This window comes from Phocoena phocoena, chromosome 1 (assembly GCF_963924675.1).
Source record: "Phocoena phocoena chromosome 1, mPhoPho1.1, whole genome shotgun sequence".
Taxonomy (NCBI): domain Eukaryota; kingdom Metazoa; phylum Chordata; class Mammalia; order Artiodactyla; family Phocoenidae; genus Phocoena; species Phocoena phocoena.
The window spans coordinates 141,842,651-141,855,788 of NC_089219.1; the positions used below are offsets into that span (position 1 = coordinate 141,842,651).

Sequence of the window (13,138 nt, forward strand, 5' to 3'; positions counted from 1 at the left end):
GATTTTTTTTCTCGTTCTGACTTCACTCTGTATGACAGTCTCTAGATCCATCCACGTCTCAACAAATGACTCAGTTTCGTTCCTTTTTATGGCTGACTAATATTCCACTGTATATATGTACCACATCTTCTTTATCCATTCAACTGTCGATGGGCATTTAGGTTGCTTCCATGAACGGGCTATTGTAAATAGCGCTGCAGTGAACATTGGGCTGCATGTGTCTTTTTGAATTATGGTTTCTCTGGGTATATGCCCAGTAGTGGGATTGCTGGATCATATGGTAATTCTATTTTTACTTTTTTAAGGAACCTCCATACTGTCCTCCATAGTGGCTATATCAATTTACATTCCCACCAACAGTGCAAGACAGTTCCCTTTTCTCCACACCCTCTCCAGTATTTGCTGTTTGTAGATATTCGGATGATGTCTATTCTAACAGGTGGGAGGTGATCTCTCATTGTAGTTTTGATTTGCATTTCTCTAATAATTAGTGATGTTGAGCAGCTTTTCATGTGCCTCTTGGCCATCTGTATGTCTTCTTTGAAGAAATGTCTTTTTAGGTCTTCTGCCCATTTTTGGATTGGCTTGTTTCTTTTTTTAATATTGAGCTGCACGAGCTCTTTATATATTTTGGAGATTAATCCTTTGTCCAGTGATTCGTTTGCAAATATTTTCTCCCATTCTGAAGGTTCTCTTTTCATCTTATTTATGGTTTCCTTTGCTGTGCAAAAGCTTTGAAGTTTCATTAGGTCCCATTTGTTTATTTTTGTTTTTATTTCCATTACTCTAGGAGGTGGATCAAAAAAGATCTTGCTGTGATTTATGTCAAAGAGTGTTCTTCCTATGTTTTCCTCTAAGACTTTGATAGTGTCCAGTCTTACATTTAGGTTTCGAATCCATTTTGAGTTTATTTTTGTGTATGGTGTTAGGGAGTGTTCTAATTTCATTCTTTTACATGTAGCTATCCAGTTTTCCCAGCACCACTTATTGAAGACACTGTCTTTTCTCCATTGTATATCCTTGCATCCTTTGTCATAGATTAGTTGACCATAGGTGTGGGGGTTTATCTCTGGGCTTTCTATCTTGTGTCATTGATCTATGTTTCTGGTTTTGTGCCAGTACCAAATTGTCTTGATTACTGTAGCTTTATACTACAGTCTGAAGTCATGGAGTCTGATTCCTCAAGCTCCATTTTTTTCCCTCAAGACTGCTTTGGCTATTCAGAGTCCTTTGTGTCTCCATACAAATTTTAAGAGTTTTTGTTCTAGTTATGTAAAAAATGCCATTGGTAATTTGATAGGGATTGCACTGAATCTCTAGATTGTTTGGGGTAGTACAGTCATTTTCACAATGTTGATTCTTCCAATCCAAGAACATGGTATATCTCTCCATCTGTTGGTATTGTCTTTAATTTCTTTCATGAGTATCTTATACTTTTCTGCATACAGGTCTTTGTCTCCCTAGGTAGGTTTATTCCTAGGTATTTTATTCTTTTGGTTGCAGTGGTAAATGGGAGTGTTTCCTTAATTTCTCTTTCAGATTTTTCATCATTAGTATATAGGAATGCAAGAGATTTTCTGTGTATTAATTTTGTATCCTGTAACTTTAACAGATTCATTGATTAGCTCTAGTAGTTTTCTGGTGGCATCTTTAGGATTATCTATGTATAGTATCATGTCATCTGCAGACTGTGACAGTTTTACTTCTTTTTCAATTTGTATTCCCTTTATTTCTTTTTCTTCTCTGATTGCCATGGCTAGGACTTCCAAAACTATTGAATAATAGTGGTGAGAGTGGACATCCTTGCCTTGTTCCTGATCTCAGAGGAAATGCTTTAACTTTTTCACCATTCAGAATGATGTTTGCTGTGGGTTTGTCGTATATGACCTTTATTATGTTGAGGTAGGTTCCCTCTATGCCCACTCTCTGGAGAGTTTTTATCATAAATGGGTGTTGAATTTTGTCAAAAGCTTTTTCTGCATCTATTGAGATGCTCATATGGTTTTTATTCTTCAGTTTGTTAATATGGTGTATCACATTGATTGATTTGCGTATATTGAAGAATCCTAGCATCCCTGGGATAAATCCCACTTGATCATGGTGTATGATCCTTTTAATGTGTTGTTGCATTCTGTTTGCTAGTATTCTGCTGAGGATTTTTGCATCTATATTCATCAGTGATACTGGTCTGTAACTTTTTTTTTTTGTAGTATCTTTGTCTGGTTTTGGTATCAGGGTGATGGTGGCCTCATAGAATCAGTTTGGGAGTCTTCCTTCCTCCACAATTTTTGGAAGAGTTTGAGAAGGATGGGTGTTAGCTGTTCTCTAAATGTTTCATAGAATTGACCTGTGACGCCATCTGATCCTGGACTTTTGTTTATTGGAAGATTTTTTAATCACAGTTTCAATTTCATTACTTGTGATTGGTCTGTTCATATTTTCTGTTTCTTCCTGGTTCAGTCTCGGAAGGTTATACCTTTCTAAGAATTTGTCCATTTCTTCCAGATTGTCCATTTTATTGGCATAGAGTTGCTTGTAGTAGTCCCTTAGGATTCTTTGTATTTCTGCAGTGTCTGTTCTAACTTCTTCTTTTTCATTTCTAATTTTATTGATTTGAGTCCTCTCCCTCTTTGTCTTGATGAGTCTGGCTAATGGTTTATCAGTTTTCTTTATCTTCTCAAAGAACCAGCTTTTAGTTTTATTGATCTTTGCTATTGTTTTCTTTGTTTCTATTTCATTTATTTCTGCTCTGATATGATTTCTTTCCTTCTTCTAACTTTAGGTTTTGTTTGTTCCTCTTTCTCTAGTTCCTTTAGGTGTAAGTTTAGATTGTTTATTTGAGATTTTTCTTGTTTCTTAAGGTAGGATTGTATAGCTATACACTTCCCTCTTAGAACTGCTTTTTCTGCATCCCATTGGTTTTGGATCATCGTGTTTTCATTGTCATTTGTCTCTAGGTATTTTTTGATTTCCTCTTTGATTTCTTCAGTTATCTCTTGGTTATTTAGTAACATATTGTTTAGCGTCCATTTGTTTCTGTTTTCTATGTTTTTTTGCCTGTAATTGATTTCTAATCTCATAGCGTTGTGGTCAGAAAAGATGTTTGATATGATTTCAATTTTCTTAAGTTTACTGAAGCTTGATTTGTCAACCAAGATGTGATCTATCCTGGAGAATGTCCCATGTGCACTTTAGAAGAAAGTGTAATCTGCTGTTTTGGATGGAATGTCCTATAAATATCAATTAAATCTATCTGGTCTATTGTGTCATTTAAAGCTTCTGTTTCCTTATTTATTTTCATTTTAATGATCTGTCCATTGGTGTGAGGTGTTAAAGTCCCCCACTATTACTTTGTTACTGTCAGTTTCCTCTTTTATAGCTGATAGCAGTTGCGTTATTTATTGAAGTGCTCCTATATTGGGTGCATATATAATTGTTATATCTTCTTCTTGGATTCATCCCTTGATCATTATGTAGTGTCCCTCCTTGTCTCTTGTAACATTCTTTATTTTAAAGTCTACTTTGTCTGATATGAGTATTGCTACTCCAGCTTTCTTTTGATTTCCATTTGCATGGAGTATCTTTTTCCATCCCCTCACTTTCAGTCTGAATGTGTCCCTAGGTCTGAAGTGGGTCTTTTGTAGACAGCATATACAAGCGTCTTGTTTTTGTATCCATTCAGGAAGCCTGTGTCTTTTGGTTGGAGCATTTAATCCATTCACGTTGAACTTAATTATCAATATGTATGTTCCTATGACCCTTTTCTGAATTGTTTTGGGTTTGTTTTTGTAGGTCTTTTTCTGCTCTTGTGTTTCCTACTGAGAGAAGTTCCTTTAGCATTTGTTGTAGAGCTGGTTTGGTGGTGCTGAATAATTTAGCTTTTGTTTGTCTGTAAAGCTTTTGATTTCACCATCAAATATGAATGAGATCCTTGCCGGGTAGAGTAATCTTGGTTGCAGGTTCTTCCCTTTCATCACTTTAAGTATATCATGCCACTCCCTTCTGGCTTGTAGAGTTTCTTCTGAGAAATCAGCTGTTAACCTTATGGGAGTTCCCTTGTATGTTATTTGTCATTTTTCCCTTGCTGCTTTCAATAATTTTTCTTTGTCTTTAATTTTTGCCAATTTGATTATTATATGTCTCGGAGAGTTTCTCCTTGCATTTATCCTGTATGGGACTCTCTGTGCTTCCTGGACTTGGGTGGCTATTTCCTTTCCCATGTTAGGGAAGTTTTTGACTATAATCTCTTCAAATATTTTCTCAGGTCCTTTCTCTCTCTCTTCTCCTTCTGGGACCCCTATAATGCAAAGATTGTTGCGTTTAATGTTGTTCCAGAGGTCTCTTAGGCTGTCTTGATTTCTTTTCATTCTTTTTTCTTTATTGTGTTCCGCAGCAGTGAATTCCACCATTCTGTCTTCCAGGTCACTTATCCGTTCTTCTGCCTCAGTTATTCTGCTATTGATTCCTTCTAGTATAGCTTTCATTTCAGTTATTGTATTGTTCATCTGTGTTTGTTTGTTTTTTAATTCTTCTAGATCTTTGTTAAACATTTCTTGCATCTTCTCAATCTTTGCCTCCATTCTTTTTCTGAGGTCCTGGATCATCTTCACTATCATTATTCTGCATTCTTTTTCTGGATGGTTGCCTATCTGCACTTCATATAGTTGTTTTTCTGGGGTTTTATCTTGTTCCTTCATCTGGTACATAACCCTCTGCCTTTTCATCTTGTCTGTCTTTCTGTGAATGTGGTTTTTGTTCCACAGGGTGCAGGATTGTAGTTCTTGCTTCTGCTGTCTGTCCTCTGGTGGATGAGGCTACTAAGAGGCTTATGCAAGTTTCCTGATGGGAGGGACTGATGGTGGGTAGAGCTGACTGTTGCTCTGGTGGGCAGAGCTCAGTGAAACTTTAATCCACTTGACTGCTGATGGGTGGGGCTGAGTTCCTCCCTGTTGGTTGTTTGGCCTGAGGCAACCCAACACTGGAGCCTACCTGGGCTCTTTGGTGGGGCTAATGGCAGCCTCTGGGAGGGCTCACGCCAAGGAATACTTCCCAGAACTTCTGCTGCCAGGGTCCTGTCCCCACGGTGAGCCACAGCCACCCCCCGCCTCTGCAGGATACCTCCCAACACTAGCAGGTAGGTCTGATTCATTCTCCCCTGTGGTCACTGCTCCTTCCCCTGGGTCCCGATGCACACACTACGTTGTGTGTGTCCTCCAAGAGTGGAGTCTCTGTTTCCCCCAGTTCTGTCAAAGTCCTGCAATCAAATCCCAGTAGCCTTCAAAGTCTGATTCTCTAGGAATTCCTCCTCCCGTAGCTGGACCCCCAAGTTGGGAAGTCTGACGTGGGGCTCAGAACCTTAACTCCAGTGGGTGGACTTCTGTGGTATAAGTGTTCTCCAGTGTGTGACTTACCCAACCAGCAGTTATGGGATTTGATTTTACTGTGATTGCGCCCCTCCTACCGTCTCATGTCTCATTGTGGCTTCTCCTTTGTCTTTGGATGTGGGGTATCTTTTTTGGTGAGTTCCAGTGTCTTCCTGTCAATGATTATCCAGCAACAAGTTGTGATTCTGGTGTTCTCACAAGAGGCAGTGAGAGCACGTCCTTCTACTCCACCATCTTGGTTCCACTCTCCCTTTGTAACTTCTTAATGGTGCCTTATCTAATCCATGTGCGGTGTCCTGGGCTGGATTGTAATACCATGCATCATGTATGTGATCCATGCAAAAACAAAGTGGAAGCAAATGCTATACATTACAGATTTCATCTTCTAATTACATAACCATTTTTTTTAACATTTCCCCTATTTTGTTACCAATTTTTTCACAAAATCATAATTTATATATATATACTTATATATAATGTATAAATATATAATTTTTCTTTTTCTAGGAGGAGGAAGTGGTTGGTATGGCTACCAGCTATGTGAAGTAGTATTTTTTTATCATAACGTTTTAAAATAAAGTGCGTTACATAACTTGATTTAAACACTTTAACCTTTCACCATGATTATATAATCATCTATACTAGTTTATGATATCCTTAAAATCTGAAGGTATAATTTTTATACAAAGTCGGAAGAAATCACTTTCTCAATCTGCATTACCTTTGTTCTTTCATCAAGATGTAAATGAGTGTAGACAGAATGTATGCAGACCAGATCAGCACTGCAAGAACACCCGCGGTGGCTATAAATGCATTGATCTTTGCCCAAACGGAATGACCAAGGCAGAAAACGGAACCTGCATTGGTGAGTGTCTGGCTGTCTCAGCTACTGTGATTCATTTACCATCAACAAGCCAAATAAGGCATTCATTCTTAAAACAAATGATTAGAATAAATACAATCTAACAAGGAAATATCTTTTTCTAAAGGCTTTTTACTCCCAACTTCTAGTATTGTTGAGCTCTGGGGTCCCAGGGTCATGGCTATACCAGGAAATGAAAGCTCACCAGGGAGACTTAGCCCATTTTAACTCCCATCAGTTACACAATTGGTTTATATAGTTTCATATCCACATACATTAATATTATGTCATATAATTTCTAATATGAAATTTAGCATATATATTAAGAATTTTATTGGAAGGATGAAGAAAAAAATTATGTTTGTAGAGATTTATTAAAAGTTCAAAATAGAAAAAACAGCGATCACATCCTCCCCACAACCTCCTCCAAAAGCCGGAACAATAGGTTCTTTGAAGATAGCCCGGGTCAGGGACATCTGTGTCTGAAAGCATTGGAAACCTTCACTGAGTCACTCAGAGACTTTCTGGTCCAACATCTCACAGCGTTGCTGTAACTTCAATGAACTATATACCAGTCTGAGCCATGTGGATGAAAGGCTCTTGGTGCTGCAGCCAGGAGTCAGTGCTGTGCCTCTGAGGTGGGAGAGCCAACTTCAGGACACTGGTCCACAAGAGACCTCCCAGCTCCACATAATATCAAATGGCGAAACTCGCCTAGAGATCTCCATCTCAACACCAGCACCCAGCTTCACTCAATGACCAGCAAGCTACAGTGCTGGACACCCTATGCCAAACAACTAGCAAAACAGGAACACAACCCCACCCATTAGCAGAGAGGCTGCCTAAAACCATAATAAGTCCACAGACAGCCCAAAACACACCACCACAGGTGGACCTGCCAACCAGAAAGACAAGATCCAGCCTCATCCACCAGAACACAGACACTAGTCCCCTCCACCAGGAAGCCTACACAACCCACTGAACCAACCTTAGCCACTAGGGACAGACACCAAAAACAACGGGACCTACGAACCTGCAGCCTGCAAAAAGGAGACCCCAAACACAGTAAGGTAAGCAAAATGAAAAGACAGAAAAACACACAGCAGATGAAGGAGCAAGATAAAAACCCACCAGACCTAACAAATGAAGAGGAAATAGGCAGTCTACCTGAAAAAGAATTCAGATCAATGATAGTAAAGATGATCCAAAATCTTAGAAATAGAATACACAAAATGCAAGAAACATTTAACAAGGACCTAGAAGAAATAAAGATGAAACAAACAATGATGAACAACACAATAAATGAAATGAAAAATACTCTAGAAGGGAACAATAGCAGAATAACTGAGGCAGAAGAACAGATAAATGACCTGGAAGATAAAATAGTGGAAATAACTACTGCAGAGCAGAATAAAGAAAAAAGAATGAAAAGAACTGAGGACAGTCTCAGAGACCTCTGGGACAACATTAAACACACCAACATTTGAATTATAGGGGTTCCAGAAGAAGAAGAGAAAAAGAAAGGGACTGAGAAAATATTTGAAGAGATGATAGTTGAAAACTTCCCTAATATGAGAAAGGAAATAGTTAATCAAGTCCAGGAAGCACAGAGAGTCCCATACAGGATAAATCCAAGGAGAAATACGCCAAGAAACATATTAATCAAACTGTCAAAAATTAAATACAAAGAAAGCATATTAAAAGCAGCAAGGAAAAAACAACAACTAACACACAAGGGACGCCGCATACGGTTAACAGCTGATCTCTCAGCAGAAACTCTGCAAGCCAGAAGGGAGTGGCAGGATATATTGAAAGTGATGGAGGAGAAAAACCTGCAACCAAGATTACTCTACCCAGCAAGGATCTCATTCAGATTTGATGGAGAAATTAAAACCTTTACAGACAAGCAAAAGCTGAGAGAGTTCAGCACCACCAAACCAGCTTTACAACAACTGCTAAAGGAACTTCTCTAGGCAAGAAACACAAGAGAAGGAAAAGACCTACAATAATGAACCCAAAACAATTTAGAAAATGGGAATAGGAACATACATATCAATAATTACCTTAAATGTAAATGGACTAAGTGCTCCCACCAAAAGACACAGATTGGCTGAATGGATACAAAAACAAGACCCATATATATGCTGTCTACAAGAGACCCACTTCAGACCTAGAGACACATAGAGACTGAAAGTAAAGGGATGGAAAAGATATTCCATTCAAATGGAAACCAAAAGAAAGCTGGAGTAGCAATTCTCATAGCAGACAAAATAGACTTTACAATAAAGACTATTAGAAGAGACAAAGAAGGACACTACATAATGATCAAAGGATCGATCCAAGAGGAAGATATAACAATTGTAAATATTTATGCACCCAACATAGGAGCACGTCAATACATAAGGCAAATACTAACAGCCATAAAAGGGGAAATTGACAGTAACACATTCAGAGTAGGGGACTTTAACACCCCCCTTTCACCAATGGACAGATCATCCAAAATGAAAATAAATAAGGAAACACAAGCTTTAAATGATACATTAAACAACATGGACTTAATTGATATTTATAGGACACTCCATGCAAAAAGAACAGAATACATTTTTCTCAAGTGTTCATGGAACATTCTCCAGTATAGATCATATCTTGGGTCACAAATCAAGCCTTGATAAATTTAAGAAAATTGAAATTGTATCAAGTATCTTTTCCAACCACAATGCTATGAGACTAGATATCAGTTACAGGAAAACATCTGTAAAAAATACAAACACATGGAGCTAAACAATATACTACTTAATAACGCAGTGATCACTGAAGAAATCAAAGGGGAAATTTAAAAATACCTAGAAACAAATGACAATGGAGACACGACGACCAAAAACCTATGGGATGCAGCAAAAGCAGTTCTAAGAGGGAACTTTATAGCATTACAATCCTACCTTAAGAAACAGGAAACAGGGGCTTCCCTGGTGGCGCAGTGGTTGAGAGTCCGCCTGCCGATGCAGGGGACACGGGTTCGTGCCCCGGTCCGGGAGGATCCCATGTGCTGCGGAGCAGCTGGGCCCGTGAGCCATGGCCACTGGGCCTGTGCATCCGGAGCCTGTGCTCCGCAACGGGAGAGGCCACAACAGTGAGAGGCTCACATACTGAAAAAAAAAAAAAAAAAAAAAAAAAAGAAACAGGAAACATCTCAAATAAACAACCTAACCTTGCACCTAAAGCAATTAGAGAAAGAAGAACAAAAAAGAACCCAAAGTTAGCAGAAGGAAAGAAATCATAAAAATCAGATCAGAAATCAATGAAAACGAAATGAAGGAAACGATAGCAAAGATCAATAAAATTAAAAGCTGGTTCTTTGAGAAGATAAACAAAATTGATAAACCATTAGCCAGACTCATCAAGAAAAAAAGGGAGAAGACTCAAATCAATAGAATTAGAAATGAAAAAGGAGAAGTAACACCTGACACTGCAGAAATACAAAAGATCATGACGGATTACTACAAGCAACTCTATGCCAATAAAATGGACAACCTGGAAGAAATGGACAAATTCTTAGAAATGCACAACTTGCCAAGACTGAATCAGGAAGAAATAGAAAATATGAACAGACCAATCACAAGCACTGAAATTGAAACTGTGATTAAAAATCTTCCAACAAACAAAAGCCCAGGACCAGATGGCTTCACAGGCGAATTCTATCAAACATTTAGAGAAGAGCTAACACCTATCCTTCTCAAACTCTTCCAAAATATAGCAGAGGGAGGAATACTCCAAAATTCATTCTACGAGGCCACCATCACCTTGATACCAAAACCAGACGAGGATGTCACAAAGAAAGAAAACTACAGGCCAATATCACTGATGAACATAGATGCAAAAATCCTCAACAGAATACTAGCAAACAGAATCCAACAGCACATTAAAAGGATCATACACCATGATCAAGTGGGGTTTACCCCAAGAATGCAAGGATTCTTCAATATACACAAATAAATCACTGTGATAAACCATATTAACAAATTGAAGGAGAAAAACCATATGATCATCTCAATAGATACAGAGAAAGCTTTCAACATAATTCAGCACCCATTTATAATACCCTGCAGAAAGCAGGCATAGAGGGAACTTTCCTCAACATAATAAAGGCCATATATGACAAACCCACAGCCAACATCATCCTCAATGGTGAAAAACTGAAAGCATTTCCACTAAGATCAGGAACAAGGCAAGGCTGCCCACTCTCACCACTCTTATTCAACATAGTTTTGGAAGTTTTAGCCACAGCAATCAGAGAAGAAAAGGAAATAAAAGGAATCCAAATCGGAAAAGAAGTAGTAAAGCTGTCACTGTTTGCAGGTGACATGCTGCTCTACATAGAGAATCCCAAAGATACTACCAGAAAACTACTAGAGTTAATCAATGACTTCGGTAAAGTTGCAGATACAAAATTAATGCACAGAAATCTCTTGCATTCCTATACACTAATGATGAAAAATCTGAAAGTGAAATCAAGAAAACACTCCCATTTACCATTGCAACAAAAAAAAAATAAAATATCTAGGAATAAACCTACCTAAGGAGACAAAAGACCTGTATGCAGAAAATTATAAGACACTGATGAAAGAAATTAAAGATGATACAAATAGATGGAGAGATATACCATGTTCTTGGATTGGAAGAATCAACATTTTGAAAATGACTCTACTACCCAAAGCAATCTACAGATTCAATGCAATCCCTATCAAACTACCACTGGCATTTTTCACAGAACTAGAACAAAAAATTTCACAATTTGTATGGAAACACAGAAGACCCCGAATAGCTAAAGCAATCTTGAGAATGAAAAACGGAGCTGTAGGAATCAGGCTCCCTGACTTCAGACTATACTACAAAGCTACAGTAATCAAGACAGTATGGTACTGGCACAAAAACAGAAAGATCAATGGAACAGGATAGAAAGCCCAGAGATAAACCCACGCACATATGGTCACCTTATCTTTGATAAAGGAGGCAGGAATGTACAGTGGAGAAAGGACAGTCTCTTCAATAAGTGGTGCTGGGAACACTGGACAGGTACATATAAAAGTATGAGATTAGATCACTTCCTAACACCATACACAAAAATAAGCACAAAATGGATTAAAGACCTAAATGTAAGGCCAGAAACTATTAAACTCTTAGAGGTAAACATAGGCAGAACACTCTATGACATAAATCACAGCAAGATCCTTTTTGACCCGCCTCTTAGAGAAATGGAAATAAAAACAAAAATAAACAAATGGGTCCTAATGAAACTTCAAAGCTTTTGCACAGCAAAGGAAACCATAAACAAGACAAAAAGACAGCCCTCAGAATGGGAGAACATATTTGCAAATGAAGCAACTGACAAAGGATTAATCTCCAAACTTTACAAGCAGCTCATGCAGCTCAATAACAAAAAAACAAACAACCCAATCCAAAAATGGGCAGAAGACCTAAATAGACATTTCTCCAAAGAAGATATACAGACTGCCAACAAACACATGAAAGAATGCTCAACATCATTTGTCATTAGAGAAATGCAAATCAAAACTACAATGAGATATCATCTCACACCGTCAGAATGGCCATCATCAAAAAATCTAGAAACAATAAATGCTGGAGAGGGTGTGGAGAAAAGGCAACACTCCTGCACTGCTGGTGGGAACGTGAATTGGTACAGCCACTATGGAGAACAGTATGGAGGTTCCTTAAAAAACTACAAATAGAACTACCATATGACCCAGCAATCCCACTACTGGGCATATACCCTGAGAAAACCATAATTCAAAGAGTCATGTACCAAAATGTTCATTGCAGCTCTACTTAAAATAGCCCAGAGATGGAAACAACCTAAGTGCCCATCATAAGATGAATGGATAAAGAAGAGGTGGCACATATATACAATGGAATATTACTCAGCCATAAAAAGGAACAAAATTAAGCCATTTGTAATGAGGTGGATAGACCTAGAGTCTGTCATACAGAGTGAAGTAAGTCAGAAAGAGAAAGACAAATACCATATGCTAACACATATATATGTAATTTAAGAAAAAAATGTCATGACGAACCTAGGGGTAAGACAGGAATAAAGACACAGACCTACTGGAGAACGGACTTGAGGATATGGGGAGGGGGAAGGGTGATCTGTGATAAAGCGAGAGAGGTATGGACATATATACACTACCAAACGTAAGGTAGATAGCTAGTGGGAAGCAGCCGCATAGCACAGGGATATCAGCTAGGTTCTTTGTGACCACCTGGAGGGATGGGATAGGGAGGGTGGGAGGGAGGGAGATGCAAGAGGGTAGAGATGTGGGAACATATGTATATGTATAACTGATTCACTGTGTTATGAAGCAGAAACTAACACACCATTGTAGAGCAATTATACCCCAATAAAGATGCTTAAAAAAAAAGTTCAAAATATAATTATTTTAAAACCAAATATTCTTTAAATATCAAATCAATAACCAGGCAATAAAGTAAATTATATTTCTCCCTAAATTTGTTCTTTGTGTGCCTATTCTGTACCAGTCTGCCATAGTTAGAAGAATTATTAGCTCCACAATATACGAAACTGAAACTTATCGCATTCCTGCTCTCATGTAGTAAACAATCAACTGGGATAGATTGGGCAACTCCACTCCCCTCACCAAAAGAAAAAAAAAAACTATTATGCAAGTTGGGATGAAATATCATAAAAGAGGTACAAATAAAATTGTACCAGAGTACTCAAAAGAATGATCATATCTAATAGGAGTGACTATCAGCAGTGTCATAGAAGTGATCACATTTAAATATAGTCTTGAATGGAATGTTAATAGATGGAGGTGGTAGGAAAAGGAAAGAAAAATAGCCCTGTATGAGGGGG

At 38.1% G+C, this 13,138-nt stretch overlaps 1 protein-coding gene across 1 annotated transcript in view; it reads left to right on the plus strand.

Annotated features, from left to right (window-relative positions):
* The window catches only part of HMCN1 (hemicentin 1), a 519,661-nt gene that overhangs the window by 479,762 nt on the left and 26,761 nt on the right, over positions 1-13,138 (plus strand). The window contains exon 102 of the mRNA XM_065885936.1: positions 6,124-6,249. Coding sequence (XP_065742008.1) covers positions 6,124-6,249 — 126 coding nt within the window. The remainder of the gene's footprint in view (positions 1-6,123; positions 6,250-13,138) is intronic.